Genomic DNA, 21,491 nt, shown 5'->3' with positions numbered 1-21,491 from the left:
CCTTGTCAGGGAAGTGTTCCTCTCAGCCTGGAGTGTCTTCCACCGCAGCAGCAGGTCTCAGCTGGTCACAGTGCTTGAGGGCCATTTCAAGTTGGTTATTAGGTCCTATATTTGGAGCCTGAAAAAGTCCCTCTTTGTGAATGTGCTCCACATTGTGGGTTTATTAATGGCTGTGGCTACTGATCTCTGTTGAATTAAGATTTAAAGAGTGAACATTCCCCTCTGTGTAGTAATCTATCTACCCTTTCAGGTGTCTGGCCGGTGAGACTATCTTCCTGGAGAATGTGGGAGGGGTCGGTCTGTAGCTGTCCCCTCTCTGGGCTGCCCTTTGAATCTTTTAGTTACAACAGAAAACATTTTGAAGCACTGAGTGACAGAAAGCTTGGCAGGTTTCACAGGCCTCGTTTCTTAAGTATCCTCTGGGTTTGGGGGCCTCATCTGGCCTTGCTTACTCAGGCCAGGCCCAGCAAATGGGGTGGGGCACATGCCTGCCGGTTGTAGGGGCCTGCTTCCCTACTTTCTTTCATCTTGTTTTTATTTTGGGAGAGGGGGGGCCGCTAAACACCCCCAGCCAGGCTGTGACAACCTCTTACACAACTACTTTTGCAAGACTTGAAACAAAGAGTAACCCCTTCCCACATGATGTGGAGTCGAGAGTGTGTCGCAGCTACATCTCTGAACAGTGACATGGGATATACACTCACTGATTTATTCTCCTTAGAATAGACCCACAGCTTTACAGAGAAGTGTGGATGCAGAGACCTTGTGCATACCTTGTTTGAGAGTGTGGACCTATTTCTCTATTGCCATATGGTAGAAAAATCATTATCTATAGGGACAATTGGCCATCCCCTGTAACTGTGTCAGAGAAGAGTCCACCCAGTCCTGTTCTTTTTGTTCCCAGCAGAGGCCTCAAGGTACAGAAGCATAGAGTCAGAGGTGGAAGGCTCGTGAGACCCTTGGATGAGTCAGATCTCACATTGTCCACGGAACCCTGGGCATCCCCGGAGGGGGACGGATGGGTGTGGGAGCAGAGTGCCGAGCCACTCAGGCACCAAGTTCTCCCATCCCTGATGTGACCAGAGCTGCTGCCCTTTTCTGGATCTTACCTGTTTTCATTTCTTTGTATGAACAAATGTCCTTGCCTAAACAGCTGGGATGTCTTTAGTCAGGTCTAACCCCTCATTTCACAGAGGGTGAGACCCAGCCAGAGCCCCCAAACTGCCTGATGGCTCTCTGCAGACAGGAGCCTGGCACTGTGGTGCCCTCTTGGGCAACGATGCACTTCCGGCCACCCCTCCTTCCTTCCTGCCCCTCATGTTAGCTCTGGTTGCACCATCTATGAGTTTAAACATTTTGGGAACCTATTGATGGCTCCAGCATATGCCATGTGTTTGGTCACGAACTCCTACAGCCTGTGGAATTCAGTGAGCATCCCTGGCCCACCCTCACTTCAGCGTGCTCAGGGTCGACTTAGGAATGTTTTTCTTTTCTTTTCTTGTCCTCAGAAGCAGCCTATCATCTTCTTGATTGTCTTGTCTGAATTTGGGCCTTTTCTATTTTGTCTTTCCCTAGACAGAGTTCTTAGGACTGCACCATGTTGGTGTCTAGTAGTGTCCCCTGTAGTGACCAGCATGTTCTTGGCTTTGCTGGCCTGAGAAGCAGGGGAGGTGCCATCTTCAGGGCAGTCGAGGACGATGATACTTTTCTGGAGTAAACAGATAACTGGGAGCTAGCATCGCAAAGCTTGGATGAATTTTCATTAAATATCAGCATTGCTCTCATGGCGCGGTGCCTGGCACAGGTCCACAGTCCCTTCCTTATCTAAAGCCTTTGTGGCCAGATGTTTTGGAATTCACAGGTTTTCAGATTTTAGAAAAGAATATAGTACACAGTTGTGTCCATGCAGTATGGTACACATGATATGTGTGTACCTTGGTGCATGTTTATGATTTAACATCTCTCGGGAGCCTGGGGCAGCACTCTGGAGTCAAATTCATAATATTTTGTTATTGAAAAGTAGGAATATTTACATAAAATGGGATAAATAAAGATTATAAATAGTCTCACATCAGCTCAAATCTGGTTGTGCCACTAATCAAGATTGCCACAAACCCACAGAAAAAAAAATTCTTTTCTGTTTTAGAGTTTGCTGGATTTGGGGACTGTATCTAGGATCGTATGTCATGCTGCAGAGGAAATGCCCCAAAAGGTTTTGTCTGTGGAGAGAAGAGGTGCACTGAGGTGGCCTTTTCGCAGTTCTGGAGGCTGCCCCCAGCCCCTGCCTGCACCATGTGAGGCATTCTGTTGTGCCCGAGGCCTGAGGGAGGTGGAGTGGGGCAGGAAGGGCCTGGGGGCCTGGTGGTCAGGAGGGAGCTACAGGGAAGTGGATCTTCTGAGCTGTTCCCATCTGTGTGGATGAAGGAGGAGACCAGAGAGCAGCAGATCTGTCCCCTGCCTTCCAGTTGGCCTGGTCAGGGACTGTGGGCATCCTGTGAGTGGCTCTGACCCTGAACAGGTCATCTCACTGCCCTCTCTCCCCCAGGGATCAGCAGTAAAAGGCTGAATGTGACAGGAGGGTGGGGGCGTGATTTGAAGGGGGATAGCTGGTGGGGGTCAGACTGTGATGCCTCAGCACTGAGGAGGAGCGTCCCCTGGGAGAAGGCAGCCACACGAGGGATGGCAGGGATGGAAGCTCTCGGGCAGCAGGGCCCCCAAAGGGGCTTGTGTCTGTGAATGACTTGGTTTCTGTTGCTGGCCCTCAGGATGTGGAGTTGGGGGCAGAGGCAGAGTCTGGCCAGGCCTGGGCGTTGAGTTTCCACCCGTGCCCTGATGGGCCGGCTGGGAGCCTCTCTGGCTGTGGAGATGCCGGCACTCTGCAGAGGCTCCCTCCTAAGCATGGCCTGTTTTCCTGTTGGCAGATCTGCCGCCGCCTTAATGGGGTCCGGTTCACCAGCTGCAAGAGTGCCAAGGACCGCACGGCCATGTCGGTGACACTGGAGCAGTGCCTGATCCTGCAGCACGAGCACGGCATGGCCCCGCAGGTGTTCACCCAGGCCCTGGAGTGCATGCGCAGGTGAGTGCCGCTGCCCACCACCTGCCCCGCCGCCCGCCTGTGTAAACTGCAGATGAGCCGCTGCCCGCCCTTCCTGGGCCCTGCTGTGTGGGCCCCTGACATAGTCTCCCCTCAAGTTTAACAAACTATCAAGCTAGTGGCGCTGTCAAATTCCCAGTGTTCCCTTGTAAGGCAAGGGGGAGAAAGAGCTAGCAGTCTCTCTGAGCAGGACTGTGCTGAAAACGGGGAGACCAGCCGGCAAGCCGTGGTGTCAGGCAGTTAAAGGGGCGTTTGGATGCTGCCGTGTGAGTCAAGTAACACGCGGCCACCTGCCTGGCTGCGGGTGTGACTTAGGGCCAGCGCTTTCTCAGCAGGCTTCTGCTGCGGATGCTGTGTATGTGTATATATGTATACGTTGCCAAACTTGAACGAAGAAAACGCGTCTGCAGGTTGCACTGGTTTGCCCCGCTGCTTCTCTAGCAGGCGACACAGTTTGCTTCTATGAGCACAGTGTTAAGTGAGTGTTTTTTGGTGACAGCTGTCAGTGTGTCCTGGCAACCTCACCCTAATGATGTTCTGATTCTGAGGGAGCAGGTGTGTTGGCAGAATGAAACCCAGAACTAAAACTGTCCACTGTTGATCGATGCCTGTTTCAAGCACTGCTGGGCAGCCCCCTCCCTCACATACCAAAAGAAAGGATAAGAAACCTGGTTTCCCATCTCCTTCGATGTAGTCACCAATGCTGTTAAAGTCTTGTTTACAGTCACTTCTGAATGTTCTGTATCATTTGTCCTCTCACCAAATTCTTTAAAACGTTCAATTCTCTTATCCTTTCTGTATGTTTCTGCCATTTGACCTTCTCACAATGCACAAAAGTGATGCGTGAGCTCCTGCCTCTTGATAATAGCGTTTTGTAAAACTGGAATCGTGTTGTCCCTATTTTGTCTTTCCAGGTTCATCCAAATTTCCCTGTTAAAGTTCACCATTCTCTCTGTCCTTAGACTCAGAGAAGCAGTGGAGACTCAAGAGACCCCTGCCTTGGGGCACCTTTATTTTATTTTGTTTTTTAATTACCTTGACTAAGGGCCTGCCCTCAGGATCCTTGGTGCCCTTCAAGGTTGAGGTCCAGTGCAACCCCTGGTGCCATGGGGTGGCAGCCATGTCTGTGCCCCTTTAGCTGCATGGTGCTGGGAGGGGCTGCTTTGGTGAGCTGCAGACATCTGCCAGAGAAGAAAGGAGAAAGAAACAGGCAGGGATCCCTGTGTTTGTGGAAGCAAAGATCAGGATCAAGCCCTGAGTTAGGCATGCAGTTGCTGCAGAGACCTCTATCCAGTTCTTGGGCTCTTGAACAGTTTCCACAAAAACAACAATTCATTCTGATTACATCTGAGCACAAAATAAAGGTGTCAGGAGACCAGGCTGGCTGGTTAGCTCAGTTGGTTAGAGCATGATGTTATAACACCAAAGTCAATGGTTTGGATTCCCATACCGGCCAGCCATCCAAAAAAAAAAAAGGTCTCAGGAGACCCGGGAGAAAGTAGTTCCCATCACTGAGCCTGGCGCCACTGGGGCTGCCCCAAGCACGCGCAGGACAGATATTACAACTGTTACAACTTGCGAAGCACTTTTTTAAACTTTTAACCACCGTAAGTAATTGATACACTCCTTGTAGGAAAATTAGAAGGTTCAAATAAGCCCCTACACTAGTTGTATACAAACACACGCACACTCCCCTCCCCAGGAGAATCCTCTATATTCCTACTTTTTTTTTTTTGGCGGCTGGCTGGTAACGGGATCCATATGTTCCTAGGATTAACAGGTAGCCATGTTAACATTTTGATACATATTCTTTCATATATAGATACCTATATATGCACAAGAACACACACGTGCACACACAAATTACATGTGTAATTCTGCCTGTTGGTTTAGTCTACTTTTTTTTCATTTAACTGTTGTGTGAGTATTTTTTCAGGTTAATAAATATTGACCTATCACTTTTAACACACCAAAATTTATCTAGTTTGCTGTCACTGAATATTTAAGTATATATGGTTTTTCAGCATTTTTAATCAAGGGTGCAGTGAATATTCTTATATATTCTCCTATCCACATTTTCCAGCTTGATTCTTTAGTTAAAAAAATATGTGCCTTTGTGAGGCTTTTTAATAATTTTAATGGTTAATACATTGCTCCCATACCAGTGACACTCCCGCCCCATGTCATTGCCTTCACTGGGCGCTCTCATGCCTGTTGCAATTCTAAGTGCTTCTGAGGCTCCACAGTTGGTGTCCCTTCTCTGTTTTATAGGTAAGGACCCTGAGACCTTCCTCTTATGGGAACAGGCACCGTTCCCTTGACCCGCCTCTGCCTCCAAGCCCCACCCCCTGCCCCCAATTACAGATGTCTTTTAAAATTTTCTTTGTTTTTTTCTGAATTTTCGTAATCTCTACAGTGAACGTGTATTACTTTAATAACTAAATAAGAATTTATAAAAACAAAACAAAGCTCGATCCCATGTCCCCTCTGCCTGCCCCAGAATTCTCAGCATCAGCCTGGGAACAGTGCTTGCCACTGCCCTGAGCTGACCCTCCAGCACCTCAGGCTCTTGCCACAGGTGTTTGTTTTAAGGTGACACCATTGCACCTGACTTCTGTGTCTTCTGGATTTCCCCGTGTGGGGAAGACATGGATCTGTTTAATCGATGGCAAGGCTTAGGTGGCTGAGTGACCAGCTAGCATTTCTGGCTGCCTCAGTAGCTAGCTCCTCAGCTGGGCGTCCTCAGGGGCTGTAATAAATCTTGACCATGCCCTTGAGTGGAGAATACGTTTTGGTTCTCAGGCTTTCTTGCTTGCGTCTGATCAGATGGAAGAGCAGAGCATGCAGGCAGGGCGCAGGCCTTTGGGGGTGCAGAGCCGACACCCAGGCTGTGTCCCGGAGGCCCAGAGAGAGCAGCGGCCAGTGCTGTGCCATAAATGTTCAGCGCCCAGCTCTCTCTGCAACCCTGGTCTGTAGTGTTTGCTGGTTTTGGCAGCCTCAGTACTCCCACAGGGGCCCATTTCAAGCTCCCAGTGTGGCACCGCTGAACAAGCAGTTGGGAAGACACGTACATACTCAGCTCCGGAGAGCCATGTGAGCTGTCTCCACCACTGGAGGTGCCCCTGTCCCCAGTCCAGGGGCTGAAACCCTCATATAGGTGGGTCATCCTGAGTCGCCGTAGTGACCCATCAGCCCACCCTGGCAGGAAATGTGACAGTCAGTGCTCACCAACTTTGGAAAGTGTCCCCTGTCAGAAAGGCATGTTCCAGCAGAACCACTCCAGGCCATTCCTCTGAGAAAGCCTGGGAGAACCTAGCGTGAAGGGGGGGACCTTTGACTTCCTGCCTACCCATCTGCAAGGGGATCCTTCACAGGCTGTCTGCTGTGTGTAGGACCTCTAATTCTGTGCCACTGTTGCCACCTGGTAGTCATGGATGCGGTTCCAGAGTTGGGTGGTTCTAGGCACCATTTCACCTCAGTACATTTCTTCTTTAGCACCAAAAGGGGGAAAAAACCCAAATTGCCAGTGTTGGTTTGGTTGGATTCTCTACTTGGGGATCTTCTTGTAGAACAATAACTTGCAAAGGTGGAGACATCTGCCACTGCTTAGCCTGAGACCCTTAGCAGGTCCGGTGGAGACTCTGCACTGTTGAGGGCTGAGGTCAGTGGTTTTTCCATTTGTGTGGCTCATCAAGAGGCAGCTTTAGCCACAGCCCTTGCACTGCCCCTGCTTGGGCATTGTGGGAAGGTCAACGCCCAATGGTTCTTCATGTTCGGCTTGCTTCTCAGAACGCCTGTCTGCGCCGAGTGTGCGAGCATGGCCGGCAGCATGGACTTGCGCTTGGCCAGCCGAGAGGGAGTGAACATGGAAAACCATCCATTCAACCTACATGTGTCTCTTTTCAGTGGACTGCAGTATTTTTTCTTATTTTCACTTCTCTTTCTCTCCTTTTTTCCTGTAATTGTGCTGGTTTTGTTTTGGTCATCCTTTCACACCCTTTTCTCTGCATATCGTCTTTTCTTTCTTTTGTGACTTCATTTCAATTTTTTTTATCTTATATTTTGGTTCTCCTCTTTTTTCCATACTTTTTGATAAAATCCATCCATGTGTCTTTTTTCTTTCTTTGCTTTTCTTTCCTTTCCTTTTTTCTTTTCCTTTCTCCCAAACTTTTTCCTTTTCACAGCATTGGAACACGGGAGGTAGTCACCCAGAAGAACTTGAGCGGCCTGGTGCCCATCCGAGACTTAAGGCTAGACCCCAGCCTCCTCTGTTCCATTCCTTTATTAGCTCTGAGCCCCAATTTACTGATTGTGTGGCTCTTTCTGAGCATAGTGTACCTGGTGACCAAATTGCGTTGCAAATGAATATCATTATGAAAAATTAATAAGTCACAAGCAAACAAACGTGCCAGAACATGTCCAGCCACCGTGTACCTAACTGGACAGAAGGAATGTGTCCAAGCGTGGTCTGCCAAGAAATATCTCATGCCTTACAGTTTGACATTCTGTTCTTCTGAACTGTAAATACCTGCCAAATTATGTCACCAAGAGGACTTGTTCGTTTGAGCCATGCAGTGTCTTCAGTGCTTATGACATGTTCTTACGGTGCCCTGTTGATGCATCATTTAGCTGGCCTGGAGTTACTTGTACCAAATCTCTTACCTTCTGATGTAAACCTATTTATTACCTGTATATCTATGTGCCCTGTTTCCAAGAGCAAGGAATTCTGTCTGATAACAATTTGTATATTTGATACTATTTTCTTTAAGTGTACTGCTAACCTTTCCTTTCCTTTTGAAGAGAAATGAAAAAGATAGATGCTTTATAACTGGCTCATCTAGATAGACCTATTCAATAGGACATGTACTTTCTGCTTTCATTTCAAAGCGTAGTCCCTGAATTATAGTAGCAAACAGTTTGCAGAACCGTAACATTTTCTCTCTTATGTTATTATTTCCAATTGGGGGTGACAGAAAGCTGTGACTACAATAGCATATCACACCAAGTCAGGCACATAAAGGTGACACACTACATGTGACTTTAGATTTCCTCTTAGCTCTGTAAGGATCATTAAACTGATTCCAAGAATTAATGCATATAGTAACAAAAGGCTGTTGAAATTATACATATTTATTTTTCTTGAAATAGCGTTTGTCACTTAAAAAAAAATACATCTTTAATTCCAGATTATAGTTCAGGCTTGTTTTCTCTCTTACTAATCAAATATGGTTAATAGTGGGGGAAAAAAAATCAAAGGAAATTTACCGAAAAGTGAGGCTTAGCTTTTGGGTGGCTGTGGCAGATGGAGCTGTGAGAGAGAGAGAGGATCACTTTGGTTTCTGCTCTTATCACTCTTACTTTTCACATGGCAGTGGCCCTAAAATGGGATGACTTGTGACCTTAACATTCATATGTGGCAGAGGATAACTGTACATCTATAACGGTAATCAAATATATTAGGGGGAAATTCCACACACTCTGTATAAGTAATAGTGGCTTCTCTGTTTTCTAGTTCGTATTATGTTGTGCTTGTTTTCAGCCTTCAGCTGGTTCCCCATAGGCTTTATTTTATGAAAGTGGGTTTCTTTCACCAGTCTAGAAAAATTGCAGTGATTTAGAGAAGCTGGCTTTTCCAGAAACTGGACACTCTTGCATGCACCCAAACCCAGTTTGCCACAAAATCCGGCCTCTCTATCCTCTCTGCAAGACTTCCAGACCTTACTCTGGGGTTTCTCTGGTTTGGCATCAGCTCAGAGGCCATCACCATCACACCCCAGGAAAACCCTCTTTCTAGACCTCCTGAGCAGGATCCCTAGGGAGGCACCACCTTTGTAGGTGAGCCCCCTTTTCCACAGTGCAAAGTGTTTGCTCATCTCTTCTCGAATAAATGAGGTGGCTGTCCTGTAGCACAGCTGCTGACATCCTTCAGTAGGGAGTCTCTCACCGAATGCCAACCGATTGGTCGTGTTGTAGCAGCATGACAGTAAGCACTGGACACGATCCTGTCCAGTCTGTGAATCTTTGAAAGGTGTGTTTGCCACTTGCTCTCTTTCATGTCAACGTGTGCACTCCCACTCTAAGACCATTTTGTGTGCTTTACTTGAAAAGGGGAAAGTAGAGTCCACAGCTTCTCTGTCCCTGCCTGGGGTAACACACCCCTGATGTGTGTGGTGGTGACATGTGTGCATGTCCACCTCCAGGGCAGAGTTAGCGGTCATGCAGACACCGTGCCCAGCCGAGGGAGGCCCTCAGACTACAGACGGTGCCCCTCCGTCCCCCAGGGTGCTCTGTGATGCTCTCCAGGGACTCCTGCCAGGACCCCAGCGAGGGTACCTGAAGGACACCACAGCCAGATCCTCACTGTCGTGGTGCCAGCCACACTTGCCTGTCCTGTGTGGGTTTGGCTTTTGGGTTGAGAGAAATAGAATGGGAGAGAGGATGAGCCTCTCTGTTCTCTCTTCCAGGGGCTGGTCAGAAAGCAGCGTGCTCTCCCCGTGCACTTCCAGAGGGCTAGTCCTAGAAAAGAGCCAGCAGGGAGCCAGCTGAGGCAGTGGCTCGAGTTTTTTCTTAAAACTATCTGAGAAAAGAAACTCAGTACGCTCACTCTTCATACTGAATTTCAATGTGACTAAGGCCCTTTGCTCATGAAATGAGGCCAAATACATATCCAGAGTCTTGTCTGCTTCAGGGAGAGATAGGCAGATGAAGCAAAGGTGGGGAGACAAGGCCAGAAAGGGAAGTCACTGACGTTTGGTGATGCTTTTTAGGTTGTTCCTAATGTTAGTGCAGAGGCATGTCAATGTCGCCAACTCTAGATGTTCGGTATTAAGTCAGCGTTCTGAAGTCAGAGAAACCATACTCAGGAGGGTTTCCCTTTGGGAGGTCTTATAAAATAGTTGCATACATTTTTCAACTGGTGTGTCAGTCACTGTTTACTCCCATGGCTTGGCCCAGGTAGATCTTTACAAAGTGGCACAAAGCGACAGGAGCGGCAGCCACTCTCTGTGTCTGCCACAGAGCCACCAAGAGACTTGATGCGTCCAGATGAGTTCTAAAGCGGAAGAGCCCCACCAAAAAGGGAAAACCAGAGTTTTCCTTAAAATTAGTTGTCAGTTGAGGTTTCCATTCTAAGTTTTCATTTCAAAACTGGATGTCCTTGAAAAGAAATTATTGATATAATAAAAAGTAATCATGTAGCTTTGAAATAATCAATTCCCTCCTGCTAAAATCTATCCAAGATCTTCTCAACTTGAGTTATTGAAAAAATTATGCAGCTAGTGTGGTCAGTGGGAGTGTCCTGCCCCAGGGTGGCAGGCTGGCCTCTGCAGCAGACACGCCCGTCACCACGGCACGCCCTCGCCGCCTCTGCCCACCGCACGCAGCCCTAGTGCCAGCGCATCTAAACACGGCGTCTGCACGCGCAGACCAGCTGCGCCAGCCAGGTTCTGTGAAGTCAAACATTCGGGGGAAAGTAAATAAAACTAAATTGAAATGAAAGTGTAATTGTGATTATAATTTCATGTATAATGTATTCAGCCAGCTAAACCAGATATCAGCTCCTTTAACATGTAAATAAAAGATAATGTCCAAGTTGACACATTATTCTTCCTTGCTCTTCAAGGCAGTGTGGCATTTACTAGTGATAGGTGGTTTTTAAGAAGTTTGTACATTTCTATGTAAATGGAGAAGCCATTTCTGAAATAGTCCGTTAATGTAACAGCTTCCAAAGATTAAAAGAGATAAACTGTGTATAGGAACCTATGGCTTCTGCTTTAAATAGATTGTATTTTTATCTGATTTCTGAATGTTAGACAAAAACCTCATGTGGCCTAGCTTTTCAGCTCAGATGACACACATCTAGCTGAGGGCTGAGGCTCTGTGACAAGAAAGCACATGAGTTACTAAATTCGTTCATAGCAACCAGGTGAATACTTTTCTAAAATACCCGAGCTTATCTTTTGAATAAAAATTACTGTCTTACCAAGAATATTTTATATGTTCTTGATAATGAGACTGTCACTTTCACTTTAAGAGGCTTGAGCAGCTGCCACTGATTTTTTTTTTTTAAATGCATGACATAACAGTCTTCATACGATTTGAAATATTTTTTTAAATCACTATTTGTTGGTAACTGCAAATTTTACACCTCATAAGGGGGGGTTTTGTACAAAATTTGATAACTATTTGATTTCATTGTTAGTCTTAGAACCATAGAAAAATATCAAGTTATACTGTGCTGTGGGGAGTCATTTATATTTAAAATCGTTTTTGCCTGTTAATTTTATGTCTACACCAGAACATTTCCCAGAGAACTCCCCTGGTGCTCTCATTGAGCATGTGAGGCCTGACTGCTCATCCTCCTGGAAAGCACTTGTTCTGCCCACTGGGTTGCCGTGACAACCCTCCATCAAATGCAGCTGGGGATGATGCTGTTAGCGAGTTCTCCGGGGATGGGCACTTATGGACTCTCTGGCTCAGTGGCACTTGTACAAGAGGTGACCACAGTGAGGGCAGCCCACCTGGAGAAGGGTAGTGCTACCACCAGGAGACCACAGTGGGGCACTTATTGACGGCACTGCAGCCCCGATAGCCTTGCAGACCCACTCTGCAGACAAGGCATGGGCCCACTGGATTGTTTGGCACCCAGAACAGCTGGCCCATAGGTGGAGATGGCATGTCAGGACAGCCCCCTCAGCCAGATGGCTTTGCTACATGTTGAATTCTGCGAGGAACATCAGCATTTTCAATTTGATGTGATTACAGCTCTTGCTAATGTAGAAAAGTGCAGCTCTTTAAAGGCTTTGGTAAGAGTAGTAATATTTCTCTTTCCATTTAATGTGTTATGTAACAGAACCTTTGAACTACAAGTTATGATAGCACTCCAGATAACACGAGATACATGAAATCATTAACTTTAAAAAAGTTTGCTTCCACTTAGAGCGCTGCTTTTGGAGATGCAAAATTCACAGCCCCATACAGCATGTGTCCATCTCTGTGCTTCTTAACTGCCTTGTTCAGAAATCCGCCATCTTATGTGTGTACTTGTTGTAAATGAGTCCAGCACCCATTTAAATTAATCAATCTTTTTTTTAATGCTATGAAAATAATCAGTTCATTTCATCTTAGTTTAAGTCTTTTCTTTTTTCCTTTTTTACTGCTGTCATTTCTTGTGCTTGTTTTTTCCCCAGTGAGGGTTGTCGAAGAGAAAATACAATGAAGAATGTTGGAAGTCGCAAATATGCATTTAATTCCCTGCAGCTGAAGGCTTTCCCCAAGCATTACAGGCCTCCCGAAGGGACTTACGGAAAAGTTGAAACATGAACACACGGTTTCCTCTAATTAGCTGTCACGTAATAAATGTGGGTACCCTCTAGTGTCATACATGAATTCTTCAAGAAGACCTGAAGGATTGATTTTTATTTTTGTGTGTTTTTTAAAAAATATTTTACTAAAGAGTCTACACGGAGCATGTTTTCCCCCCCATTGGAACTGACAGGATGTAATGTTTGGCTCAATAGCATAGGTAACAACTGCCCATCTAAATAGAATCATCGATAGTTACCTGTAAGAACTATGCTAGGTTTGTTTGAAATGCTAGAAGACTTTTTCAAATGCCCACTTAAGGCACTGCTCATTTAACTTATTTTTCTATGGAGTAACTCAAAAGTGAGCATTGGATTACAATCTTTTTAAAAATCTGAATGTAAAATAGTAAATAACATATTAAATAATTAGATCCTAGGCAGACCAATAAGTGTTGAATGTTAACTCACGTTTTGGGGAAAGAAGCTAGTCAGTACTCATGCAGTCAGAGGAATTGGTTCTAATGAATTATTCTGTCTACACCATAGCCCGAGAAAGCAGAAATTGAAAGGTTGATAAATCAGCCTGAGACAAGACTTAGACAATGACACCTGCAAACTAGCCCACACAATCGGGCCACTCTTCTTCCTGTCCCTCAGGAGTTACAGAACAGGGTGTCTGCTTGAGATAGAAAGCCAGCAGTAAGGTCCCTTGTACGTTGTCTCCTGTTCTCTCAAGCTTCGTGTCCAGCTCCCACCGTGCCCACAGGGCACGTCTCCCTCTCCGCTCTAGATGCAGAGTTGTATCAATCGAGGGCCTCAAATGTGGCACGTCTGATGTCTGAGGAACAACACTCCAATGAGGAGTTTGTGACTGTGGAGATAGTGGAAACCTAACTGTTTTCAGAATAAATGTTCTTTTGCGGGATTTCCAATATATCTTCTTCTAAAAGACAGTATAATCATGTTTGAATGTCTGATGAAAGTGTCTTATTTTTAGGTTTGCAGTAATTGTTCCACTAATCATTCTGTTATGTAAGGTAGCTGTTGAGAAACAGTTGAAATTAACTCCTCAAATGAGATCCTGAAAGGGATTTATGGGCCATAAATCTTAGAAATTTCATAGAAAATTATGTCTGGTCATCTTTTACAAGATGATGATGAATCTTATCTGCACATAGCAGGTTTTTCTTAGGAGATTATATGTTTTATCGATTCTGTTTATCATGATTATGTTTACATGTTATTTAAAAGGCTATAAAAGAATTATATGTGGCACATACAATAATACTAATGATTTGTGAACTTCTTGGAAATTCTTATTTCCAAAAATCTAGTTATTATTCTTTTGGCTTCTTTAGAAATGCCACTTTGAAACGTATAACAACACACTGGGGCCTGGGGTGCTGAGACACAGGCAGGACCACTCCTTGGCAGGGTCACAGAGGGGGCGGCCATAAGGGGGTGGACAGCTGGGCTGTCCCCATGCAGCTGGGCTCACTGTGGAGGGTGGGAGGCAAAGAAGCCTGCACAGGGGGCTGCTGCTGGTGTCATTCTCCTCTTTAAGTGTCAATCCCTGTTAAAAGAGTTTTCAATATGGCTGATTTAGCTTTTCATCTCTCCATCGTTTCATTTAATTTGAATTTTTTAGTTCCATCTTTTCTCATTTTAACATCACTACCTTCTTTAAAATTTCATTGTTTTTTTAGAATTAAATGTTACCCATATTGTTTTCACAATTTTTTTTTGTCTGAAGAGCATTAAATATCTGCGTTTATCAAAGGGAATATAGTAGATGTGAGTCATCTGTCAGCAATTTTGCATGTGGCACCTTTCTGTGAATTATTTTCCCAGTTTTCACTTTATGTTATGGGTCACTCTAAGGCTCTAAAACTCCAAGGCTTGGCTAAGTACGTAGACAAGACTCCAGTCTCAGTGCACTCTCTGGAGGTGGTGGCCCGGAGCATTGCACATGCCTGTGGGCCAAGGCCCGGTTGCACAGCCGTGGGGAGCAGCCCCTCACTTTCCGTAGGAGCTTGGAGTTTCATATGCATAAGGAGGGTGGCTTTACAGGCTGCCATGAAATAGACATTCCGTCCAGTGTTCCCCGTAAGGCCCCCCCATTTAAAAAGAAATGTTGAGATATGTGGAAAACTGGGAATGTAATGTGGATTCTGTCAGAGCTCCTGAGCACAGTTGCCTTTAGTTTCCTTTAAAGATGTAAAAATATTGTATAATACAGTTTTGTCCCTATACAGTTGTATTCGCCAAGCTTAGTGCATTAAAATACTTTTATTTATTTGTTTGGGGCAGTATTAATATATATAAACACATAGTACTGTTTTATATATTCCTAGTTCATTCAAAGCCATGTATGCTGTAAAAGTGCTAGTCTTTAGAATGACAAATAATAAATAACTGACAAGAGTATTAACCTTGGTCTTGCCTGATTCATTCTGCTACATCAGAAGGACTAGCTTGATGGTGGCATCTGGACCGTCATTGCTGGGCGTGGCGTTGAGCACTCAGGTGCTGAATGCATGTGTTTGCAAACGTGGGACCATGTTAGACTTCTGTTTTATAACCTTGTTTTCACCTAGTTTGAAGCAGAGGGGCAGCAGGGTATGGGGTTAAGATCATGGACCTTGGCAGCAGACAGACACAGGTCCCAATCCTGCTTCTGCCACTCACTGGCTGATGAGTCTGAGCAAGTTGCTTGACCTCTCTGAGCCTCTGTTTCCTCGAGTGCAAACTGTGGACAACGGTACGTTCCTCCTAATGGATGTGAGGCACCTTGGTGGTAAGTGTTTGTAAGTAGTAGTTGCTGCTGTCACCTTCTCCTGTCCATATGCATGGGTCACATCATCTCTGCTGGTAGCCTGGTCCCTGCTGTGTGACTGCTGAAACAGTTCCATTTGAGGCTGCAGGGCTGGCTCTCCCCAGGACTGCATCTTGTACCTCCTTCTAGGCACATGTGCCCAAGGACCTCTCTTAGCAAAATTCCTGTCGGTAGCACTGCACAAATAAAGGATAATTTTAATGTTTTCAACTACGTTTTAAAGTTTGAATATTATCAAAATACTCCCAGAAATGTAAGCACGTGCCTTTTCCCTTTATTCTCATTGACACTGGAAATGTCACCTTGTTTCAGTTTCTATTTCTTTGATTACTGTGAATTTTGAACATCTTTTATACCTTGACTGATATTTCCATTTTTGTGACTTCATTGGAGTGTTGGCCTTTTGCATCATCATTAACATACAACATATTAAACTCTGTTAATATCTCGCAGATTTTTAACACCTATTTGTCATCTGGTTTTTGGCTTTATGGTAGATGGATAGGTACACAGAAGTTTAAATATTCATGTAGTCAAATGTACCTTTTTCTTTTTAATGCTTGTTCTGAAATCGAGTCCTGCTCAACACTGAAGGTGAGAGACGGGTTGCCACATCCTTGTCCGTGAGGTGACTATGGTGGCGTGCACTGGATGAGGGCTGCACCTCGCTTGGCACATAGTCCAAGCTTAGTTTAATACAATTAATGATTTGTGCCATTAGCTCTTATGCCCCAAGATTATTCTTTAAATATTTATTTGTTCTTATTTCTAGTATTTTTAGGTTAGATCAATCCATCTGGAATTGTTTTGACATGTCACATCATACTTAGAGTTTGCTAAGGTCAGAGTGACTCTCCTCTAAGCCAGCCCTAATTTGCTGCTTCAAAGCTGAGCAACGGGGAGGACACTTCAGGACACCCAGACATCAGCCAACATGAGCTTTCTCCTGCCCCACCTGCCACTCTGCTCCTGCCCTTGGCTTCCTTTACAGCCTCTGCTTAGTAGGTGACTTGGCATAGTCTGGCTGCCCAGGGCTAGGGGAGCCAGCTCAGGGAGGTTTGGATCAGAGGAAGGTAAGAGGGGTTGGGGATTGCAACTTCCCCATTTGCAGTTTTTCTGAGGACAGAGATAGTCATTGAGAGGGCTGTTATTTCATTACGGGTTGTCCTAATGGCCAAACACCCTCTGTTCTTTACTAACAATATCAGACAGCAAGTTGGCTCCACTTTTGAACAGAGACTTCTCATAAAATCGTCATCAGCATTTGTGTGTCCTTATGTTGTAGTAATGAACAGTGATCTCCTGAGTGGGCGTAGTGTGACCTCTCAGTCACTCTGAAGAGCTGCCAGCGTTTCCCTCTTCTTTCAGGACAGGAGAAAACCTCTTCTGTGCATGGGGTGTTGGGAGCCCAGGGACAGGAGAAGGGCCTGACCCCATGTCTCGACATGCTGTTGTGCTCCTGGGATGCCTTTCTGGAACCAGCACCTCGTCCTGGCGGGCCCTCACAAAACTCTCCATTTGGAGAAGAACGAAATCCCTTTCATTTTTTTCTCTAAAATGTTCTCCCTTACAATCTCTTATTAAGAGTTGATTTTTCAGTAATCTGTAGCGAGGGCACTGCCCTGCTGTGTATAGAACCTCATCCCAGGAGTACAAGGTTCCCTGGGGACCGGCAGTGCTGGCAGAACCAGAGGGGATGGAGCGGGGACACAACTGGAAGGGCCCAGGCTGCCTGACCCAGCCCCAAAATGCTCGGGGGGGCCCTTCCAGAGAGAGGGGCAGACTAGCTTATAGGTATCTGTGAATATTTTTACATCTTAAAATCTACCTCTTCTCAAAGCCCCTGGGTATTTCCAAAAGTAGAAAGTAATAAAATTTATAGTTGATAAATTCCAGTATTTGAGATCAGAAAGGAAGACAGAAAAAAACAAAGTCCCTTCCTGAGAGATACATGCTGACCCAAAAGATGTTTCTTTCGTTCCCATGAGCACCAAGCAGCACAGGCTCTGGCAGAGGGAGAGGTGAATTGTAGAAACAGAAACTTCCATTTAGCAGGCTCCATACCGCTGACGGGGTCCCTGGCCAGGGGTGGCTGCCCCATGCGCACCTGCTTAAGCACAGTGGCCATCAACCCCAAGGTCTATCTACCATTTCTCTGGAAGCCAAATGGTGACTTTTAGGAGGGGAAAGAAGGTGGGGGCTCTGCCGTGTTCTGGATCACAGCGAGATCATGAAAGTTGGCCTGCACGGGCACCCATGCCCCTGCCATGCCACCTGGGAGCCTTCTCCAGTCCCAAGCCATACTCTGGCCTGTGCCATCCTTCACAGAATGCCCCTCCCCATCCTGTGATAAGATTTGGCAAATGGGTAGTAACTTTATTAGCCATCCCTACCCAAGCGATGAGCTAGACCCCTGAGGGTGTAGGGCTGGAATGTCCATACTTTCCCAATTCCCCTCCCTCTTGGGCCCCTTTCATGCCCCAGCACTGTGTTGTGGTGGGTGATTAATTCCTGCACCCGGTCCCCATGGGCCTTTCACACCAATCCACGCAGGGCTGTCACGCTCTGTTGTAGCACTTAAACAAAAAAGCTGCGGGGACAGGTTAGAGGGGAAGAAACGTGTGGCTGCTTCCACGGCTGGGAAGCAGATGGCCGCAGATGAGCACAGCATCGCAGCGCTCACTCCTCCTGGCCGCCCGCCCCCAGCCCCAGCTTCTGTGGTCTGCCTGGCTCTCCTGGTCATCCTCTTTGACAAGCCCTCCTCAGCCTCCGATTTGCTTTTTGTCCTTCAACCACTGCTATATTGTGGGTTCCCCAGGGTTCTGTCCATAACTTTCTTCTCACATAGGATGTTCTTCCTACAAAATCTTGGTCATTGCTGTGAAGTACGACCACTTACATGCTAATGATTCCCAAATTTCTGGGTCCATTTTATCTTACTCTCTCCCTAGGTTCAGATCCATCTACACATCCGACCAGATCCTAGTCATTGTGCTTGAGTGTCTCGTGGGAGTCTCAAACATAGCATGTCAACACCAAACTCATGCACTCTCCTCCTCCAAGCTGGCTGAGCCCTGCTGTGATAAATGACCCCACCTTCCACCCTGGGGTCATCTTCTCTTTTTGCCTCCACATCCCATCGGCCACTGAGATCTGTATCTCTTCAATATCTCCAGAGTCCATCCCATAATTTACATGCACTTGCAACCCTGGTCTGTGTGTCCCTGCTGATCTGGAGCACACTCAGCCTCCTCATTCCTCCTCCAAGGCCCATCTCAGACATGCCCCCTCTATGGTGATTTCTCCCCACAGAATGAATTGGCCCTTTTACAAAAATTTTTCCCTCAATTTGAATATAACTACTAACTATATCATGTAAATCCTGTCTATCCTGTCATTTACCTTTGTATTCACAAGAGCAAATGTAAGCTATAAAGGAGCTACTCAAAAATAGTTTACTGAATGAACAGATGAATAAGTGATATTTTTGTGGTGTTCAACAGAAATCCTATTTCAGCATTAGACCATATTGCTTTTCTCTACAGAGAATCAGTCATTCTAAATGCATCACAGGAGTCAAATTCAACAGGTCAAAGGAGAAGGCAAACCCAAGAGCAGAGTGTGGCAAACACAAAGACAGTGGTTTTCTCTTGGGGGTGAGCAAAAGGGTCTCTGATGAAAGCCAGACATTACGGGGGATTCAGGCAATGAACGCTCTATTGATCGGGATGGTCGGTACATGACGATTTATAGTTATGTGTTAACATTATACAAACATCTATACACTTTTCTGTATACTGTAAAATTAAATGTTAAAATCCACTAAGCAATGAACTATCTGAAAAGGAAATGAAGAAAACAACTCTACTAGCATCAAAAAGGATAAAATACTTAGAAATAAACTTACCCAAGCAGGCAAAAGTCTTGTACATTGAAAACTACAAAACTTTGTTGGAAGAAATGAAAGATACCAATAAGCCATTCTGTATACTGGATTAAAAGACTTAATACTGTTAAGATGCTAACACTATCCAAAATGATCTATAGATTTAGTGAACTCCCTATCAAAACCCCAATGCTATTTTTTGCAGGAATAGAAAACTTACTCCAAAAATTCACACAGCATCTCAAGAGACCCCAAGTAGCCAAAACAGTCTTGAAAAAAGAACAAAGCTAGAGTCTCACGCTTCCTGATTTCAAAAGCTACAGTGATCAAAACAGTGGTGTAAATGCAGACAGACCAATGGAATAGACTAAACAGCCCAGAAATAAAATGTGTCATATGTGGCAAAGTGTCATATACGGCCACCTTTCCACAAAGGTGCCAAGACCATTTAACAGGGAACGGACAGTCTTTTCAACAATTAGTGTTGGGAAAATCAGATATCCACATGCCTTAAACCACATACAAAAATTAACTCAAAATGGATCAAAGACCTAAACCTAAGAGCTAAACTATAAAACTCCTAAAAGAAAACAAGGGAAAGCTTCATTGGATTGGGCAATGATTTCTGGGTATGATACCAAAAACTCACCAACAAAAGTAAAAATAAATGGACTGCATCAAAGTTTAAAACTTCTGTGTGTCAAAGGACACAACAGAACGGAAAGCAACCTACAGAATGAGAAAATAGTTGTATATCTGATAAACGGTAATTATCTAGAATACACAAGGAATTTCTATTAACAACAAAAAAACCTAATTTTTTTTAATTTAAAAATTATCTTTTTATTTCAACCTAAATTCTGTCTCAAACATAACTTTTTACAGATCCATGTTTTATTTTGTTTCTAAAAATTATTTTAATTTTTTATTTTAATTGACACATTGTAATTGCACATATTTATGAGATACAATCTGATATTTGATGCATATATATGTTGTGTAGTATTCGAATCTTCTGGGCCCATCTGTGTATCTCCTAAAATCCTATGGTGAAATTCTGTGATTTTATTTTGTCTTGGCATCTATTTTTCAATCTTTCTCTGTCCCCTCTGACACGTCCAAAGTCCTTTAAAAGGCTCACATTCTTTCTCTGTGCTTTGCAATGTAAATATGCTACCTCCGTTTCTCTAAAACTCAGTGTGGGGCTCAGCACACAGATAAGCTTTGACTTGTTTTATTTAGAAACACAATTTAAATCCAACTCTTTTTTTAACTAGTGAGTTTTATATTTTATCTGTCTTATTACTAACATTTTAAACAAAAGTTATAAGACTTTTGTTTCTGGTTTTTTTATGTACGCATGTATACATGTGTAAGCTGCCTGTTGTGTCTACATGATTATGTCTATATATATGTTTGTATATTGTCTACATGGTACCAAACTGGCTTATAAATAATGTGTATTCATAATAAGCCTAAGTACTTTTCAAGCTCACGTGACTTTAGTTTTTTGTTGTTTTCTTTATTTTGTCGATATACATTGTGTTTGATTATTGTTGCCCCTTACCAAAACCACCCTCCCTCCTCCCTCCCCCCCAACAATGTCCTTTCTGTTTGCTTGTCGTATCAACTTCAAGTAATTGTGCAAACAACCCAATTTAAAAACAGGCAAAGGACCTGGACAGATATTTCTCCAAAGATATACAAATGGCCCACAAGCACATTAAATGATGCTCAGCATCACTAATCATTAGGAAATGCAAATCAAAACCACAGTGAGATACCACCTCACACCCATTGGATGGTCACTATTAAAAAAAACAAAATAACAAGCGTTGACAAAGGTGGAAAAACTGGAACCCTTGTGCGCTGTTGATGGAAATGTAAACTGGTGCGCCTGCTGTGCAAAACAGTATGGAGGTTCCCCAAAGAATTAAAAGTAGAGGTAACATATGATCCATCAATTCCACAAGAAATGAAAGCAGGGTCTCAGAGATATTTGTACACCCATGTTCATAGCATTATTCACAGTAGCACCAAAGTGGAAGCAAACCAAGTGCCCACTGACAAATGACTGGATAAATAAAATGTAGTATATACACAGGATGGAATATTATATGGACTTAAAATGTAAGGAAATTGTGATACATGGCTGAACCTGATACAGGGCATTGTGCTAAATGAAATAAGCTAGTCAAAAAAGACAAATCCTGTATGAGGCACTTATTCATAGAGACGGAAAATAGAATGATGGTTGCCAGGGACAGGGAGGACACCAAAGGTAGGGGAGACACTTGGAGTGTGGTAGGGAGTTGTTTATCAGTTTTGTAAGATGAAGAGTTCTGGAGATTGCATACCTATGTGAGTGTA

General features: G+C 44.6%; 1 protein-coding gene across 5 annotated transcripts in view; it reads left to right on the top strand.

The window, feature by feature from the left end:
- The window catches only part of INPP4A (inositol polyphosphate-4-phosphatase type I A), a 152,381-nt gene extending 137,563 nt beyond the window's left edge, over positions 1–14,818 (top strand). For 3 of the 5 annotated variants that reach the window (XM_063078963.1, XM_063078962.1, XM_063078959.1), the window contains 2 exons: positions 2,922–3,076; positions 12,283–14,818. In XM_063078963.1, coding sequence (XP_062935033.1) covers positions 2,922–3,076; positions 12,283–12,415 — 288 coding nt within the window. In that variant the 3' untranslated portion in view covers positions 12,416–14,818. Of the gene's footprint in view, positions 1–2,921; positions 3,077–7,278; positions 7,922–12,282 lie in introns of those variants that run through there. The other 2 variants (XM_063078961.1, XM_063078960.1) reach the window with 1 other exon arrangement.
- Positions 14,819–21,491: the final 6,673 nt, after the last annotated feature.

Source organism: Cynocephalus volans, chromosome 14 (assembly GCF_027409185.1).
Source record: "Cynocephalus volans isolate mCynVol1 chromosome 14, mCynVol1.pri, whole genome shotgun sequence".
NCBI classification, from domain to species: Eukaryota; Metazoa; Chordata; class Mammalia; order Dermoptera; family Cynocephalidae; genus Cynocephalus; species Cynocephalus volans.
Note: the sequence above shows the minus strand (reverse complement) of the source record. Positions and strands in the feature narration are given on the sequence as shown.